We start from the raw sequence: 18,132 nt of genomic DNA on the forward strand, positions 1-18,132 counted from the left end.
AGCCGATGTATATGCTTTCTAAGGGTTACAACATACTGTTAAAATGCATCCTAGAGGGCCATAATAACAACATAACTATTTGTACTTATTTTACACTGTTCAGAGATAATTTGTAAATTTCCAAACAACTTTAATTTGTAGCGGATACATATGGAATATCACAGATAGATATCACTCAAAAAAAGAGTCATACTGTAAAAGAGGCCAGCTAGTAAAGAGCTGTGCAAGTATCACACTTTCTATCTTATTTTGTAAGATAAACTGTCCAAATACCATATGTACTTTATAATTCCCTTTCATATTTAAAAACAAAAACAAAAAACAAATCACATTTGAATTGTGCAAAGTAAAAAAAAAATGGTGCATTAAAACTACATAGAAGAATATTGATGCAATATCTACAACAAAACTATTTCATCATTCTCACAAGGATACCAAACATACCTGGTGTTTCTAGTATGAAATGGGGAATCCCCACAGACTATATTAGCTGGACAAAGAACAGGACTAGAATTATTATGCAACCTAACCTACTGTAACACCTACACACAGTGACATGCCGAGTAATGGTTTCACTCATTCTAGTTTCTTTCAAGAGTACAATAAAGGGAAGTACTTTGATTATATCAAACAATCGTAGGTGTACATTTCCTGAAAAAGAAAACAATGTTCAGAATCCAGAGCATTGGATGATCAGAAGTTTAGTTTCTGTAGCCAGAAATAGTGATCTCTTTTTTACACACTTAACACACTTAAATGGGAAAATCTTAAAGGAATCTTAAAAAACTTTTATCTAACTGCTTGTTACAACTGTTTACATGCGTACATAGTTTCAAATAGATGTGCCGAGTTGTAGGCCTACTCTTTGTATTCATGTTGGTTTTCACATGGTTTTCAAAAACTTTTATACAAAGCTCAAGAAAAGTTATTATGCTGTCAACTTAACTTGGGCGAGGTAGTCCAACTTCTGTACTTTCTTTCTTCTGTGGAACTTAAAGGAAGATATTTTAAAGAACTTTTATTGAATGGAGAATAAAAACAAAAAAACAACCGAAACGTTTTGGTTACCAACGTTCTTTATTGAACCTTTAATATTACCAAAACTCATGGTGTTCACTTATCTGCATTATCTGTGATTCGAATCACCATTAACTGCAAAAAAAAAAAATCCTGAATTATTGCCACTCATCAATTTTTTACTTTATTTCACATTACTTTTACAACTTCTGGAGGAGTGGTGGTCACATGTGATAGTTATTTCCTGTCATTATTGTCTAATTTCAGGTATTTGCTCATTCACATATGCTTCCCAATCCCACATATAACACTGTCGTAAATTTCATGCATGTTTTATGTATATTTCTATATTAAAGGGACAGTACGCGATTTCTGAGTACTGACACTGTTGTAAGGCCCGGCTAAATCGAACCAATGAGGGCAGTCGATCAGCGGGTGAAGGTCTTTCCGCAATATTGTCTTTCCTTTTACGCAACACAACAAGATTAAATGGAACACATTTTCTCACATGGATTTTCTCGTTATTTCATCTGACTCCATAAATGAAAAGGTTTTAATGATATCTGTGCATCATTAAATGTGGGCGAATGTTTGGCTGTTATTTTTAACTATAATGAAAATAATGTCAAAGTCAGTTAGAATAATCAAATGAAACAATTTATTACCAGAAATTGCACCTGCACCTTTAAGTTTTGTTTGTTCAAAGATCAAACCTGTAAGTGCTCAAACATGCCGTGAAAAAAACCCCACTAACTTATATTAACCAACTATTAACAATTAATCGTGTATGGTAGCAAATAGCATAGTCTGCAAAAGCAATCCTGAAAGAACATCAACAGCAGTATTAGATTGCATCACACCTGTTGAGTCATGTGTTTTAAATCCCTCTCATGCCATTCTACACTAGAAAGGGAGTGTCACTTTTACACATCAGCTTTAGAATTACTCAGTTCACTGTGTCAGGCAATGTAAACCTTTATCAGACAGGAAGAACTGCAAATCTGTGTGTGGTTATGTCATTTGTCATTAAAACATTGCTAACTAAATTAAAAACCACTAAAGATTTCGCTTTACAACATTAATAAGCCTTAATAAGCCTTCAGTTTACAGTGCAACAGAGAATGTACATCTAGTCTGTGGCTGGACACAGAAATGCAGTATATATGCATGAAATGTAACTTTGTAATGTCACCATTAATGATTTCTTAAAATCATCTCTACCCTTTGTATGACACTAATGCAACTTTATGTTAGTGATTGCAGTGAATTAATGTGTTCAAAGTTCAACTTAGTTGAATCTGAAACCTGTGTGGGGAGAAATTCTTGATCGAGCAGATTCTTATTAAAATGAGTGCATTTTGCCTGCAGAATTTTGCTGTATGAATTCAGGGTCTTTCCCAGCGAATATGAGCAACGGGATCCCTTCAGGAAGGACCTTTCTATGAGGTAATTAGCAAAGGCTGCATTATCCCATGACCGTTTCAAGTCATTTTGCCTTTTGTGATCACATGATCCTGATTGTGCAGTGTAATTTTGAACATTGGGGTATTTTACATGTTACCTTACTTTTTTTGGTATTTTGTCTAAAGGTTCCATTTTAATGGTCCACTTTATTCTGTTGACTATAAGAAACATTCCACCTACATGTCAACTGAGGCTATGTTTACACGGAAACAATCTGAAGAGAAAACGCAAAAGTGGCGTTGCGTTATCACTTCTTATTCAGCGTTTAGACGAGCGTTATGGGGGGGAAATCTGGCTGCATATGGTGACGCAAAAGTGTGTGAAATTCGATGTAGTACGCACTCCAGGCGGCTAGGTGGCAATGTGGAGCACTGAAAGTGAAAGAGACGCTGACACTGTTTTTCATGTTTAATACGGTAAAGCTGCTGCTTTAACCCTCGGTGCTCTTCGCGTGTCGCTCAAAAGTGACAGAATTTTGTATTTTTTTTTTGTCAAGAAAAAATGCTATATTTTAGTTTGATAATGTTTTGTTATTTTCCTGTACTTGCGCATGCCTCTGATGTAAATGCGTACGCGACGCCTTCACTGTCTAGCAGACTTTTGCGTTTTTACCCTTTAGACGGGATCGCGATGGTGGAGCGTTTTTAAGATTTCCACTCTGGAGGGTGGTTTCACTTTTTTGCGCTTTTAAGACCCAAAAACGCGGTCGCCGTGTAAACGAAAGGCACATCCAATAAAATACTTTTACGTTTTCACCCGCGAGCGTTCTCGTGTAAACAGGGCCTAAGGGGCTGTTTACACAACACCGTTTTCAGCTAAAAACTTAAAACTTTGTATGCGTTTTGGCTGCTCGTTTACACAACAACGTCGTTTTGGGTGCCTGAAAATGGATTTCAAAGTGCACGTTTTTGAAAACGGTCTCCAAGTAAACAACAAAAACGTGAATCTCTGAATAACATGACGTCATGCACATGCGTATTACGTTCAGTCTACAGTTTTATCGCCATATATTGGCCTGGCAGCAGAATACAGCGTGTGTAGTCGTTTTCGCAGATCCGTGTAAATGGGGTTCATTTTATTACGTAAAGCTGCCTGTTTTTAAGCAATGTGACATGACTTTACTAGAGTGCCGAATTGCAGAGCTCGTGCAAACATATCCACTTTGCTATGATCAGATGCTTTTCTTATGCTTGATTTTTTTAATGCTTGCTGTTTTCTCAATTTTGTTGTGTTTATTTTGTTAATGAGAGGAAACCGCATAGCACATATTTACATTATTCATCTAAATGTCACTCTCGGTAGTGTGGGTGGCGTCAGATGTTCGCTGTCACATACCTGTATTTCAAACTTTTTTTTAGGCAAGGTACTAAAAAGAACTGCACCGTGAGTGTTGGGGCCTTAAAGGAACATTCAATTTAGTTTGGGAAGTTAAACAGTTGAGTTTTACTGAATGGATTTATGAAACAAATTCTTTGCATTATTTCACTCTCAATTAAAATTGTTGGAAAACAAATAAGACTATCACTTCTAAAAAGTATTTGTTTTAGAGGAAAGTATATACTAAATGTCTAAAACAAGATAGATTTATCTGAGAAGAAAATAAGACATTAAGACTTGTTTTGTCAAAATATTCACATTTTATTTGTATAGCGCTTTTCACAATACATAGGCTATCGTTTCAAAGCAGCTTTACAGAAAATGCATGCGTCTACATTACAATTTAGAGTGATCTTTTATAAGAGGTGACTGTGTCTAAGTTATGTATTTCAGAAATCACGCAGTTAGCTAATAATGTATTTAAGGCAGAAACGATGAGCTCATTGAAGTAATATGTATTGAATAGAAGTGTAGAATGATAGCCCTGCACCCTATTGGCAAATAGTTTTTAATTGGTTTACAACCTAACCTAATATGCAAATTTTCTTCTAACGTAAATGTATATTTGTATATGTAAATGTATATGTAAGAAATGTTTATTTGACTGGTCGTCAGTGCCAACTTTGCCAGTGCCAAATATATAGTGTGGCTTTAATCTCTTATCTGTCAGACACCAAATGCTGTCAAAGCAGTTATGACTTGACAGGAGTTATGACCAATCTACTAATGATATGGTGTTATATAGCAAAGATAAAACATTTGAAACTAGAGTTTAAATAAACTATATAGCCCTTTTCCAATATCAATCAGATACCTTAAATATAATTATAATATAAAATGAAATATCAAGCAAATGGCTGCTTTTAAGTGGCTATCAGGGCATCTCTGAAACGCAGCATAATATATCTGATATAGTGTAAAACATCAGAAAAATATTAAGCATTTTCTGAGACACAGGCTTTATGTAATAGTATTTATTGATGTTTTATGGCCAGAGAAATAATGTCATTTTGAAGGTGTATTCATGTACATAAAAGACCTTTCATGCAAATCATTACAAATGTGATATTTGGTGATTTCAAGACACTGCTAACTCTTTTAATCAAAAAGTAATAGCATACCAATTCCAATGACAGCACCCAATGTACCTGAAAAGCATAACATGGAACACCGCAGTATAAGGATTGTGATCATTCTCTTCGTTCCGTAATGTTACCGTAATGTTACCGTAATTGTAACCTTTGCATTAGCAACCCAAAATCCTTAACTACTGAACATAAATAGCATACAAAAGCCTTAAATAAGGTTACAGTGACATAAATATTATAACATACAATACGTTTGTGCACACAAAGCTTTGATATTTACCTGGAAGAAAACTCATTGTTTTATCTTTTGAACAAATTCAATCAAAATAGAACAAAAATACTTCAGTACAATTTCTCCTCCATTGCAATGCTTTAAAATGTAGCTTTGAAGCAGAACATACATCAAATACCCAAAAGTAGCCTACTATGGTATTAGAAAGGTTTTTTTCTATTATTTTTTGACATGTTGTTCTTGAAAAACTAACCTAGAAAGAAAGGATTTTAGTACCATAGTATATTTCAAAGTACCCTGGTAATAACATGTGACACAGTCACTGTACCACAGTATTTTTTTTGTTCTGTACATGGCTCTGCTATTGATTATATCTCAAATATATCTGAGATCCAAATGATTCTGCTGAAAGAAGAACTGGTTTAGACACAGACAAATGAATATGATACATCATTCATGGTAGCCCTTTCCATCTTTATGCTACAGAGGGAATGTAATTTTCGTTTTGTTTTCCATTTTCGCCATATTCTCCTCATGTGTAAAAATGAGGATACACCACAAAGACTGTACTTTGTTCCAAATTGTTTCCAACATTAATAAGGGGCAGACTGTTGGTCCCTACCTCGAGTCTATCCCCAACTTCGAGAAAAAAAATACCTTCAGAGAACATACTTTTCCTCCAGTATGGGGATGTAAATGTCACTGTTTCCACGTAGGTGAGCAGAGTCAGGGCCATTTGACTATATCGGTCAGTGTGATGCTTAATGTTATGCTGCAGGTTGTAGGTACCATCGTCTCTGTTGTTCATCCATTCATACCATTCAGAGGTTCCTCTGTACGTGATCTGCAATGAAACTTTGTACATTCCGCCATGAAGGACCCTCAGAGATGTACTGTTTTCCAATTTCAAGTATTGCATATCGTTTGGTGGCAGATTTTCTTGTTTAAACTGCCATGGCACAGGTTGTTCTTTATTAAAAGCTCCGTCTTTAGGCAAAGCACCATTGTCAACTAGAGAGAAGTGAAAACGTGTGAATACATTTAGCTAAAAATGTTTTTGAGAATGAAAATTGCATATGATATATTATTGTCTAACATCTGGCTCAAACATATCTGTGTTTCACCTGCTCAATGACAGTGTGAAACTCCTTATTTAGCACTAAAAACTTTTTTAAATGGAGATCACAATTCTCAGACGATTCTGAATAAACAACTAAACAAAATAACACTTCATTTTTAATTCATTGAAACGTTTTTAATTCATTTGAATGAATTATTTGAAGCGTGAAGTTACTTTCAAAAGGTGATTTACTCTATTTCGATCTCTACCATAGACATTAGTGTTTATTTCCGATCTATACATTTTTATCCCAGTACTTCTGCGATCATTTTAATTATTATATAACACAGAAATAATGACTTGAATAATCGCACTTCTCCAAGTTTTGATAGGCATTGCTGAATCGTTGTCAATTAGGAATAGGATGGCATGGGTGTTTGAATCAAGGTCATGATCTTTTTGATAATTAATCATGCAGCTCTACTTAATATTTAATTGTAAACTAATTTAAACAGATGCTGTCTATTTAAAGTTACTTTTTCAGGGCCTAAATTACAGCAAGTAGGCGCAAGTTTTCTGATTAAAGGAACATCTCTTAGTTACAGTTAATCGTTTCCAAATGGTGAATTGGTGATTATGTTTTGTATTTAACGGTACGCCTACTAATTAATTACTTCTTAATGCACTTAATACATTACTTCTTACCTATCAGACGAGTGATGGGCGTGTTTATCTGTCTCGGGGCCATTGCTTCGCTGCCCTGATGCTGCATTCCTATATGGATGAAAAATGTGATATTCAAGATGTCATATATAATGCATCATGGTACCACAATGTGAAAGACACTAAATTCAATATTTACAATAAAATTCAGCTTTAGCAATGAACTCACCAAATGTAGGTGCCTCAGTTATATTTTCCTATGAAAATATAAAGCAAATGTAAACAGTTTAATAAAAAATGCAATGAATCCTAAATTAATCAGTGTAGCCTATTGATTTTCTCAGGCATAACTGTACTTTTTTTATCAATACAAAAAAGTAAATAATGAGCAACGTATTTTTCAATAACTCTAGTAATGTATCATTATTACTTCTTTATTAGATAGTAGCCTACTTATTCTGTTGGTAGCCTATTACTAGTCATATATCCTATTTTCTGTGTTATCAACTTCTGACAACTATGTGTTCCCATGACTAGCCTACTGACATCTGTCCAAGTTTAGCTAGTAATAAGGTACTAGTTCTTATTTCTTACTATGCCACCAGTATTAGATAGGTTCTTATTTCAGGCTTAGCTAGTAGGCTATAATACAATATGCAGTACACTAGTATGGATTCCAGTTAATACAAAAAAAGTAATATTAGAAAACACATTAGTTGAATTAGAAGTCATTACAAGTAGACCTAAAATAGATAAATTAAGAGTAGCCTAGAAGTTAATATTTTTTGCAATCAATAATAAAACGGGTAGGCTACCATGTACGTATCTGAATGTAAGATTTGAATGAAACCATATTATATTTGGTGTATGGCGTTGTATTCAGCAAAACAAATGATAAACTTCACTGGCTCACTAAGCAGTGACATGACTGTTTGAAGTTGACTTTGAATGCGTATTACCTTGCACGTCGACGGGTATGCGTGGTTGATGATCGTGACCAGGCAGCTGGTGAAGCAGAATAGCACGCTGATGGACTGGAAGAAGTATACCTGTCGCCGCAGTGAGTGGTACCGTGTCTTCAGACGGGGCACGGGCACGGGCAGAGGCACGGGCTCGATTAAAACCACGTACTCTTTACCGGCAATCTCTTCTTTTCCCATCTCCATAACGGATAGTTAAAAAAGCACCGCTTCATTCCCTCGTCTCGGACTCCTCTATATATGCTATTTCTCCCACGTGTTTTCTTCAACGCCCAAAAACAAACAGCCTACACGTTAAGTTTCGGCATCTTGAAAACGCGAGGCTTTCTCGGTCAAGTCAATCCAGTCGTTTCCTGCTTTGCTCACGCAAGACCTGCGCTTGACTCTGTGCCAAATTCTTGAGCAAATAAACAATTACGTCGGCATCTAGTATTGCGTGTTCAGTGTTACTATGTCGGGGTAAGACCATTCGACACCCCATTTCAGTAAGTCATGCTGTGGACGCTCACTCTCATTCGACACCCCATTACAGTAAGTCATGCTCTATGACTCAGTGCTTCATGAGCAGTGTCTGATTAAACATGGTCTGTGAATTTGGTGATATAGGCAATGAATCAGTTCATTAAATTTCTTTGCAATAAGTGTAAATAGTAGTTAGATGCTATTTATAGCCTACTTATATTGGCAGATATTATTTGCACCTCAGTGTTGTTTTACATTCAACTGTATGCAATAACAACATGTGTAAATTATAATTAGTAAAATTATTAAATGGATGCTGTCTTATTGGAACAGTAAAGCCCTCCTACACTACCTACCCCTAACCGAGTAACACTTTTTTCTTAAACACATGTTAGACACTTAATTTCCTTTTTTTTCTTCTTCTTTTTTTTTTAAATAATCTGATATGTGATCTGATATGTGTTGGGAAAAGGGAGCAGAGCGAGTTCGGGAGAAGGTGGATTTCAATTAATATGAATAATAGTCCTGGCAATTACAAACGGTTGTTCTCTACCATAAATCATCTTCTTAAAGCTCAAGTTGCTCCTCTCATAGGAGCTACAGAAGAACAATGTAATTATTTGATGACCTTTTTTTAGCACCAAAATGTCTAAAATTCACTCATCCCTTTCTGTTTCCCCCTCCTCGTCTGTTCCAACTGCTGACCCGCAGTTCGATATTTCGAGGTTACTCTGCTGCTTCCCAGAAGTTACTCAAGTTGAGGTTAAGGGAACCATCAGGGTGATGAGATCCTCCACCTGTGCCCTCAACCCCTTCCCTACAGCTCTGGTGAAAGCAAATATTTCTGCCATCACCATGATAATAAACCAATCACTTCAGTTTGGTCACATACTGTCTGACCTAAAACCGTCTATAATCAGACCATTACTCAAGAAACTTGATCCTCAAACTGGAATTTCCTTCCATTGTTACACTGATGATACAGAACTAAACATGAAAAATGATATTCATTCACCATTATCATCATCTTTATTATCAACAATTCTACCTAAAATCACTGCCTATCTGGTAGAGATAAGGGTGTGGATGAATCACAACTTTCTCCAGCTGAACAGCTCAAAGACAGAAGCCATCCTCATTGGTTCCCCTCATCAGACCAGATCATCAACCATAACCTGTATTACATTCTCTGGCCAGGACATTCCACTATCACCATTAGTCACCAATCTCGGTGTCAGGTTTGACCCACACTTAACCTTTGAGGCCCACATTAAATATCTCTGCAAAACGTCTTTTCACCACTTCAGGAATATAGCCAGACTCCGTCCCACACTCAACTTACATGATGCTGAGAAACTCGTTCACGCCTTTGTCTCCTCGCGACTGGACTACTGTAACGCTCTTCTCATTGGAATCCCTGGCAAGAGCATACCTCATACAACATACAGAACAGTGCCGCTATAGGATCCTGATGAGAGTGCGTAAATATGAACACATCACACCAATTCTTCAATCTTTACATTCGCTTTCCATTTCTGCCACTTCGAGTATAAAGTCTCCCTCCTCACACATCAGTGCATCCATGGCAATGCCCCGACCTACCTTAAAGAACTCCTTGCTCCACAGATCTCAGCACATTGTCTCCGTTCCACAAACACTCATCGGCTCCACCCCCCTCGCACCATTAGGCACAGAGCCTACTGCGCCGCAGCTCCTCGTCTGTGGAATGCCCTCCCGGAAACATCTGAGGGCCCCACAAACGACTGATGGTTTTAAAAAGGGCCTAAAAACTTACCTTTTTAAACAGTTTTTCAATGTTTAATTTTGGGGTCTTAATTCCAGTTAACAGCTGATTTTAACTTAATTTCTGAATTGCTCTATTAAAAAAATATTTCACCCTGGGGTTTCAGGGTTCTCTGGAGATAAAGCTCCGTATTACATATTCACAATATCACATTAACATTAGCTGCCAGTAAAAAAAAAAAAAAAAAAAATAGTTGGGGAACTATTGCCTGCTACTGCGGTAGACTGCCAACTGGAATGAGCAATGGACTTGGAAGGTTAAAGGCTGAGGCTGTGGAGGATTCGAGAATAGCCGCCTACTGATTTGCTTCGGTGGGGAAAGATGAGTTGGTGTTTGTGGAATGTTGGAGAGATCAATAACCTAAATGTCTCAAAAGTACTTTTTCAAAGTATTCCAGACATTATGCTGATTTGGGGTGGGACAAATGGCAAAAGAACTGATGCTGAGAAGTAGGAGGCTGCATTTATATCCTAGTATTACTTAGAAGGATTAGATGGATGTTCCTCCTGAAATTAAGTTTAATAACTTTAATAATTCTCATGATTTCTCTGATAAATGCAGATCTGTTACAGATTCTCTGACGGATGATATGGGCAGTAGATTACAAATAAGCCCCTTTCACACAGAGATTCCGGAAAATACACGGATAAAGTGACCCGGGATTTGACCCGGGTTCGTTTGAAAATGGTTCATTCACACTGCCAGTGATTTGCCGGAATCAGAGAGCGCGTTCACACACAACCCGGGTATGTCCCGGATAGACGCGTGACGTTATGATGTGACGTATAAGGTGGCGACGAACGATCTCAGCTTCGGCGCGGATTGCAAGGAGCTCTCGGGTCTCTGCTTCAGTCCAGTTTGCAGACATCTTTTCGTTCTTTCTTGTATCGATGACGAACACAAACTTTCTTCTAACAGAGTAACAGAGTGGCACGATAACTACCACATTGCGAAGGCTCGTGCATCATCACTACGACACACCCCTTACGGCATTTGTCCTGGCTTTTGTTCACACAGCGCGCGTTCCGGGTCTGAACACGGCAATGTTACTAGGTCCCCAACCCAGCATCGATCCCGGCATTAAACCCGGGTCGTGTTTGCGTTCACACAGAAGGCGTTCCGGCAATTTGCCGGCAATTTGCCGGGTTCAAAGTGCTGTGTGAATGGGGCTATAGATAGTTCTAAGGTGCCATTACTGTTTCAACAGTTATGCACAAAGAAATCTAAGGGACCTGATGGGATCTCTGAGCTTATTATATAAAGATCAAGACATTTTGTCTTACCGCTCTGAAATTAATCAGTTTACAGAGTGGTGTGACGCCAACCACCTGATTGTAAATGTGAAGAAAACTGAGGAGATGATATTTGATACAAAGTCAATCGGAAACCATAGCCCTATACATATCCATGATGTTTCTATCACACAAGTGTCCTCATATAAATATTTGGGTGTTTACATTGACTGTTCCCTCACATGGCAGGTTCATATAGATAATTTGTGCACCCGGCTACAACAAAGAATGTATTTCTTGAGAAGGCTCAGACTTTATGGGGTCAGTAGATTATGATGTTGTTTTATCAGGTTGTATTGGAGAATGTGATCAGTTACGGAATACATCTTTGGTATGGTAATTTAACAGTACATCTGAAATCTAGGCTAGGACATCTCATTAAAACGGCCATGAAGATTATGGGCAGAACAGAAACTTTTTATCTCCAGACCCTATATGAAAAATCTACATTGAGGGAGGCAAATAATATCATTCATGATACAACACATGCCCTGTACTCTGAGTTCGTAATGCTACCATCAGGGAGAAGATTAAGAATGCCTAACTGTAGACTAAACCGGTTCAAGAACTCATCCATTCCTTCAGCTGTTAAAGATACAATATGTAACAATTTTGTAATAAAAGATCCAAAAATCACTTGGACAGTGTGGTATATTTCCTGCAGTTATGTACTTACAATATCCCAAAAGTCTCCAAAGATTTTTTATTTCAGAGAAATTCCAATTTTAAATAATTGTCCGTCCGTCAGTGACGCAATATCCGCTCTATCCTTGGTTTCCGCAATATCACGTGGACAAATGCGGAAGTGGTGGTTATAGCTGTTGTGTACCTCAACTGTTGTGTTCTTCTAGCTGGGACACAAACTCGGGTCTCCCACGTTATATGATGGCACACTTACCCAACACTATCGTGATGCGACATATCAACATTATAAATTATACAAAATTGTCGGCCGCGTCCCCGCACCCACGCATGTAATAGCCTATTATGATTTCCGTCATTATTTTAATATATTTGTGTACCAGGTGGGCCGGCCAGTCCGTGACCGAGATTATGGCAGTGCAATTAAATACAATCGGATATCTGTTGTTAAAAAATATTAAGCCATTACTTGCAAATGTCCGTTCAAATTTAATTTTACTACGATTGGTTTGAACACGTAAAACAACACTTCATTTACTATAAACATCCTAAAACTACACAGCATTAACCTAACAAATCATTTGACAAATAGCTGTAACAGGATAATATAGCATAACATTTCGAATTCCTTGTAGTTAATTAATTATCATGACATAAAATTTTGTGTTCAGACGTACAGGTAATACAAAAACTAATAAATTACCTCATCCATGATCATGATTCATTAATTCCATACGTCTCTGGATGTTGAAAACGACATCTCCCATCGTTCCACTCTCCTTAATCAAGCTTCGCCTCTGTTATTGTTGGAAACAGCGCCCTCTTGTGGCTAAAAATCTTACATACTGTAGCTTTAAGTTATTAAATAAAACCAAATAGAAATAATTATTCTAAGTTTGTGTAATTGTTTTTGTGTAGTGGCGTGATGCCAATTACTTTCCAGTGTATAGAGTGGCGGGATGCCAATTACTTTCCAGTGTCGTAATGCCAATTACTTTCCAGTGTATAGAGTAGCGTGATGCCAATTACTTTCTGTTGTATAGAGTGGTGTGATGTCTATCACTTTCCAGTGTATAGAGTGGCATGATGCCAATTACTTTCCAGTGTATAGAGTGGTGTAATGCCAATTACTTTCCAGTGTATAGAGTGGCGTAATGCCAATTACTTTCCAGTGTATAGAGTAGCGTGATGCCAATTACTTTCTGTTGTATAGAGTGGTGTGATGACTATCACTTTCCAGTGTATAGAGTGGCATGATGCCAATTACTTTCCAGTGTATAGAGTGGTGTAATGCCAATTACTTTCCAGTGTATAGAGTAGCGTGATGCCAATTACTTTCTGTTGTATAGAGTGGTGTGATGCCAGTGTATAGAGTGGCATGATGCCAATTACTTTTCAATGTATTCAGTAGCGTGAGGCCAATTACCTGATTGTAAATGTATCTTTTTTTTCATGTTTTTATGTAATGTGTTTGTTTTATATGTTCGGCGCTGCAGTGGCTGTATTTGTGAGCCCAATACAAATGTTCCTTTCCCTTTCCACAATGTTACGAGTGAGCGAGCTGACTGTGACAAGATGGCCGCCAGGTGCGGATGTCGACCTCCATTGGCCAGACATCTAGCCTTTAGATGCAGCAACATTTAATTACAACATTTAGACTCTGGAAGAAGATTGTGGAAAAAATGTATGTTTGGACCAGAAACAGTGCACATTGCCAGGCATGTGGGTTTTAGGTATGTAGAACATGTTGAAACAGCTGTCAAGAGAACACTCTGTCAAATAGTGTTGATTACATTATTGTTTGTTTGCATTAATCTGCATAACTCAGTTGTGTCATAATGCCTTTGTATTGTTTCGTCTGGTGCAAGAAAAGAATTTGATCTTTAACTGAAGAATTTGTGTAAGGTCATGGCATGGAATTCCCTTCTTTTAATTGGAACGGTTTAAGGAAGTTAGGGAAATCACACGGTCACACCTTTCTAAAGCACTTGGTTTATTAGTATGTGAGGAAAATTGTCTTTGCAAAGTTTTCATAGTCTGCATTAAATTATTAATATCAGAGGCAGAGCCTGGATATTATTTTGTCTTTCCGAGCAGCTTTGTCATGATCAATTTTACCTGGTTTCTACCAGTACATATAATACTATACTGGATATCTTACAATCTTAGTGGAGGCAAAACATAAAAATGCCCTGCTTTTGGCTTATTTTCCTTTTTTTTCCACGGTTAACCATAAAACATCACCTGGTTTAATGTCTGTCACTTGACAGTTTGGGTGTGTGGCTGGTGCTTAGGCCCTGTTTACACGAGAACGCTCGCGTGTGAAAACGTAAAAATATTTGATCAGATGTGCCTTTTGTTTTCACGGCTACAGCGTTTTTGGGGCTTAAAAACGCAAAAAAGTGAAACCACCCTCCAGAGTGGAAATATTAAAAACGCTCCACCATCGCGATCCCGTCTAAAGGGTAAAAACGCAAAAGTCTACTAGGAAGAGTAGTAGAAGGAAGGTTGTACGCAGGCGCACGGACTTGGTGTTGTTGTGTGGCAGTGCTTCACTTTTTCTTTTTTTCCCTTTATTTTACCAGGAAAAGAAGCACATTGAGATTAAGAATCTCTTTTACGAGAGCGTCCTGGCCAAGACTGACAGACACAGCACGTTTGAGTTTAACAAATAACATCCATCAATTCATATACAAGCAAATCCAATCAAATTTAAATATCGATACATAACTAGTTAAAACATCTACAGCCCGATGTTTCATTCTCCAAATCATTTAAAACTACTTTGAAAGTGTCCAATGAAACCAGCTTATAGAAACCAGCAAAATATTCCAGGCAGAGGGAGCCACAAATTGAAATGCCTTTTTCCCCAATTCAGTACGTAGGCCTACCACTGGAACAGACAGTAAGAATAACTCCTGGGACCGTAGGCTATATAGCTACAAGCATACTTTTTACAGATGTATAAAGATGTGAAGGAAGTAGACCCAGGATAGATTTATAAATAAAAACATGCTAGTGTTTTTGTCTTCGGATGGACAATGCAGACCAGCCAACCCGAGCATACAACACACAATGATGAGTGAGGGTTTTAAGATTTGTTATAAACCTCTATTGCATATAAACACTGTGAAGATGCATGCATAACATCACCATAGTCCAGTACAGACATAAAAATGGCTGCAACAAGCCTCTATTTTGCCTCAAAGGATTTGATTCTAAAGTAAAAACCCAATTTAATTTTTTAATCTTTTCACCAGTTGCTGAACATGAGGGCCAAAGGAGAGTGCGTCATCAATTAAAATCACCAGATACCTATACTGAGACACAAACTCAATCTCCGAACCTTGACGCAGAGCGACGGAGAAACATCTCGAGACTCTCAGCAATTCTCTGTTTGTGTTAATGAAAATGACAATTTTAAATCGCTTGAAACAGACGCGATAGCTGATTCGAACAAGTGATGTTGTAATGTTCCACGGCGGCATCCATCTTTGTAATGTACAAAATCTGCGTCAATTGCGTTTTCTCTTCAGATCGTTTCCGTGTAAACATAGCCTTATACTGAAACAATTAGTATAATCTTGACCCAAAGCGATTTGGTTAATGCTCAGACCAATCTTGCTTGAACTTTTCATCACGGTTCCCCTCCTTTTTACAGTGCTAAGCGTTTCTTATCACTTTTTGGGTCAAAAATATTCAAACATATGAGCTAGTGCAACTACACACTTCATATAATTTTTTGATGCTAGGTCTGAAGGTTTAGTTAATAGTCTCGATTACATAGCCTACAGTACATATGAACAGATCATTCATACCCAACTTTACACCTCATTTAACACTAAGTGTTCTAGCTATTCATTGCAGCTCTGATCATGGCGATACCTTTAACTCTAAAAAAAAAAGAAAACATCATAGAATGTTAGTACAGAGCAGACAGACAGACACTATAAACAGTGTGGAGATACCATTCTTGCCTCATTACTCACGGTTTAGTGTTTCAACATTGCTCAAATGGCCAAGATTATCATAAAGATTATTCTCAAACGCATTGAGCTCCAAATGGCTGTCTGTTGATATTTTCATTCCAGATATACTTATGCACATTTTTCTTCATCCAGTCAAACTTTACAAATATGTATAGGCTATATATACTTGAGCATTTCTTCATGAAGCTATAGTTGTTTAGTCTGTTAATATTGCTCAGTGCATGGGATCCCAAACTATGAGATCACAAGACTTGTAGCTACATACATTTTATGTCAACTCTGAAGATTGCGTCACCAGAATAATTAAAGCGAGAACATGTCTGTACAGAGTTCACATACTCAGTGTCAATAATTGACTTATTTGATTAATGATCTAAAAGATGCCGAATATATTTCTTATGCATACAGCATTACATTTCTTTATTTTCGGTTTTAAATGACATTTGATCCATGCACTGGACACCACTGTGTAGTGTTACTTTTAAAAGTAATGTTACAATATTGTATTATTCCCTAAAAAGTAACTAATTGCGTCATTTAGTTACATTTTAGGGAAAGAGTTACACTCTTACTTTAGCAATAAAAAGAAAAAAATTCAAACACTAATATGATGTTGATTAGTCATTTGTAAAAACAAAATCAGGATATTTTAAAGAATAAGATTGATTTAAAATGTAAATCTTTTGCAACGTTATTAATGTCTTTACTGTGACTAATGATCAATTTGATAAAAATAAAATTTTAACGTACTGATCCTAAAATATTCAATGGAAACGGTGTCTATCAGCATGATATCAGCGGCCGAACAACAGCACAGCGTACATTCCCCCCTGTCAGGAAACAATCCACACTTGAAAATAAACTTTATCTTTGTAAATAAACAACTCATATCATTTACTCATATCTCTTTTTTTTTAATTCCTTGACATGTCTAGACGTCAACCAGCATCTCTTAGATAAAATGGGTTGGGTCAGAAAAAGGAAAAAGGCGGTCCTGGATGCAAAAACTTCCGATGGTCTATTTTTATTCAGTTCATTGTAAATTCAGATGCCTTCTGATAAACGTTTCAACAATGAGATATTGGGAAAGTACATTGAGTGAAACCTAACAATCACAGCAGCAGGCAACATTTTTTCATAAAGTCAATTTTTTTTGTTTTTTTCTTGAAACATTATTCAATTTTAAAATACAATCAGTTATGAAAATATTTAAGCGAGTCCAAAATGGTTGAAAACTGCAAAATGTTAGTTTTAAAATGTCTAATTTCTGCAAAAATAATGATTCTTTTCAAAAAGGTTTTCCAAACACGCTGTGCATTTTACATTGGTCTGTCAAACAGACAACCCCACCCAAAACTCACGCCATTGGTTAAGCTGTTTCTGTGTCGGTCTGTTCTGGATGATGAACAAACAGAGCAAAGTTTTGATAGTACCTCAGACACGGTTTACACTTGCTTGTCTGTCTACATTAAAGCTAGGGTGTAGTTAGCAATATCAAGCTAGCTTTGAAAGCATAAGATCCCTTTCAGAACATATCAAAAGCCACGTCTCAACACATGAATGTGCGGCGCACAGCCAGAGCAGAGTCTGCAAAGCTTCATGAGAGAGAAAGTTAAATTACTAGTGAATGTGATTTTACCAAGTACAACATGTTCCTGGATTAACCTTCCAATCAAAACCAATTAGATGTACAGTTTATGACTCACAACCAGGGTGAAATCGTGTTCACCCTTAAAGTCCGCGTGAACCGGAATTTGCAAACGACTTTTCTCCAGTGTTTTGACGCATTTCCAATTGAAACGGAATATTGAACAGAGGGCAGGGTTTTACTTTTAGCGCTCCTCCTCTCAGAGGAGGTTTGAACAGAGGGCAGGGTTTTACTTTAGCGCTCCACCTCTCCATCTCTGCTCATAGCAGACTAACGATTTGAGGGCAGTGGTTAAGCGTTTTCAACCCAAGCCGTCAAACCTACGTCATCAGAAAAGGAACGCCATTCCAGAGTCAGACCCGAAGTAACTTTTCAGACTTTGATTACCACGGCAAACTATTTTTTTCTGTGTAT

At 37.2% G+C, this 18,132-nt stretch overlaps 1 protein-coding gene across 1 annotated transcript; it reads right to left on the bottom strand.

Moving 5' to 3' along the window:
* Nucleotides 1-4,102: 4,102 nt before the first annotated feature.
* Nucleotides 4,103-8,454, bottom strand: LOC307011860 (uncharacterized protein). Its single transcript, XM_079637923.1, has 4 exons — nucleotides 7,861-8,454; nucleotides 7,131-7,158; nucleotides 6,944-7,012; nucleotides 4,103-6,189 (listed from the first exon to the last, which is right to left on the bottom strand). The coding sequence occupies exons 1-4, from the start codon at nucleotides 8,065-8,067 to the stop codon at nucleotides 5,711-5,713; spliced, it is 783 nt and encodes a 260-aa protein (XP_079494049.1). The 5' UTR covers nucleotides 8,068-8,454; the 3' UTR covers nucleotides 4,103-5,710.
* Between the last annotated feature and the right edge of the window lie 9,678 nt (nucleotides 8,455-18,132).

This window comes from Phoxinus phoxinus (assembly GCF_949152265.1).
Source record: "Phoxinus phoxinus genome assembly, chromosome: 15".
Lineage (NCBI taxonomy): Eukaryota > Metazoa > Chordata > Actinopteri > Cypriniformes > Leuciscidae > Phoxinus > Phoxinus phoxinus.

Excerpts from the sequence above, each read along its gene's own strand:
- LOC307011860 (XM_079637923.1), bottom strand. The coding sequence starts at position 8,067 with ATGGAGATGGGAAAAGAAGAGATTGCCGGTAAAGAGTACGTGGTTTTA. Across the intron at positions 7,159-7,860 it reads CATACCCGTCGACGTGCAAG|GAAAATATAACTGAGGCACC; the intron begins GTAATACGCATT and ends ATATTTTCATAG. Across the intron at positions 7,013-7,130 it reads AACTGAGGCACCTACATTTG|GAATGCAGCATCAGGGCAGC; the intron begins GTGAGTTCATTG and ends TCATCCATATAG.